This window comes from Mandrillus leucophaeus, unplaced genomic scaffold (genome assembly GCF_000951045.1).
Source record: "Mandrillus leucophaeus isolate KB7577 unplaced genomic scaffold, Mleu.le_1.0 Scaffold288, whole genome shotgun sequence".
In the NCBI taxonomy this organism is placed as follows: Eukaryota; Metazoa; Chordata; class Mammalia; order Primates; family Cercopithecidae; genus Mandrillus; species Mandrillus leucophaeus.
Window position 1 is genome coordinate 892,979 of NW_012103009.1, and position 1,666 is coordinate 894,644.

The window sequence follows — 1,666 nt, forward strand, 5'->3', positions numbered from 1 at the left end:
CAGCAGGGTGGTGCCTGCACTTCTGGGTTGGGCTGTGGCTGCTTGGGAACCTTTAGCCCCGGAGGCTGGGAAAATCGGGGAGTCCCCCCTTCACCCCACATCCCTACCCCATCCTGAGACTCCTTCTCTCCCTCCCCCACCAGCTATAGCTGCAGCAAACATGCAGGCTGGCCTTACCCTAGCCCTTCCTGGCCTGGGAAACCTGAAGTTTGACTCACCGGCTCCAGTACATGGGGGACGGGGCTTGGCACCGGCTCACCCCACTGAGAAGGGCTGGCCAGAGCCATGGGACAGCCCCAGGGCAAGGGCAGCGGCTGGAGGTGAGTGAGAGCCAGGCCAAGGCCCCAGCCTCTCGGGTGAAAGGGACGCATGGTGGTCACACCTGCCAGCCTTGCCTGTCCTGTGACGCTCCAAGGAACTGTGTGAAAGTCCTTGAAAAGCAGCAGCTCCCATGCAGGGGGTGGCCTCGCTGAGTGGCCAGCCCCACAGTGGACGGCACCTACCTGCTCTCGCCCATCATGGCTGCCACCTCTGAGTCCATGCAGGAGGGGGCACGGACTGCAGCCACCTGCCAGACCACGGGCACCGCATGGGATAGCTGGCCTGGGGCGTGCTCCCTCCAGCAGCTCCTGGCATCAGAACAGCCCATGGGCCCTGGTGAGGTCTGACCACAGGTTGTGGGCAGCAGGTCTTCTAGCTCCACTGGGAGCCCCAGCCCAGGTCCACTTCGAAGGTGCCAGCGTGACCAGATGGCCTGCACCCGGTGCAGCCTCTCGTGGGGACAGGGCTCGGTGGCTCCTGGAGCACCCCTAGTCTTAACACTCCCACCTCCCTCCTGAGCCCTCCAGCCGCTGACCCATCCTGGGACTCTGGGGCTGGCCCAGCACGCTGCTGGCCCTTGTCTGCAGGCATCGCCCTGTGCCCACCACCCACTTGGTCCCGGCCCAGTGGGGACAGGTCCTCAGCACCAGGCGTCTGAGCCTGAGCCCAGGCACAGCAGAGCAGGAGGAGTTGGGCTGGGGGCTGATCTTCTCCAAATGCCCTGGTGGGTTGGGTCCTTCTAGGCAGGACTCGCCTGGAAGAGGCTGATGAGCTAGAGGCAGAGCCGGACTGCCCCTCTGGGGTGGGGGCCCGGGCAGAGGAGTGTTACAGACGGTGAGGGGGGTGGAGAAGGGTACCATCCATCCGCAGAGCCTTCATCCCGGAGGCATGACGCCCCACTCCCGCCCCCCGGCCCGCGTTTGAGTGGAGGTCTTGGTTATCCGAAAGCTGGGGGAAGCATGTGGGATCCATGTAGGAGCGAGTTGGGAGCCATCTGGGGCTGGACTCTCCGCCTGGGCTGGTCTTGCAGGTGACGAGGGTGGCCTTGGGGGGCCTGCGGGGGGGCGTGGCCTTGAGGGGCGTGGGTGTCGCCTGTTGGTGGGTGTGGATTGAGGGAGGGGTGGGCGCGGTCTGGGGGCCTGGGGACGAGGTCAAGGGGCGCTAGGCGCAATCAGGGGGCCTGGGGCGCAGTCGGGGATGGGCTGGGGTAAGAGAGCACAGGGGCGAGATTTGAGGGGTCTGTGGGCTCAGGGTCTGTGGACGCAGTCCAGGGTTCCCGGGGCGTGTGGGACGGTCAGGGGCCTGGGGACGCTGGTGGAGGAAGGCGCTGTGCGGGTAGGGGGTC

General features: G+C 66.2%; 1 protein-coding gene across 1 annotated transcript in view; it reads left to right on the forward strand.

Annotated features, from left to right (window-relative positions):
* The window catches only part of TTLL8 (tubulin tyrosine ligase-like family member 8), a 47,393-nt gene extending 46,414 nt beyond the window's left edge, over positions 1-979 (forward strand). Inside the window, exons 16-17 of the mRNA XM_011985609.1 lie at positions 490-657; positions 909-979. Coding sequence (XP_011840999.1) covers positions 490-657; positions 909-979 — 239 coding nt within the window. The remainder of the gene's footprint in view (positions 1-489; positions 658-908) is intronic.
* The last annotated feature ends 687 nt before the right edge of the window (positions 980-1,666 follow it).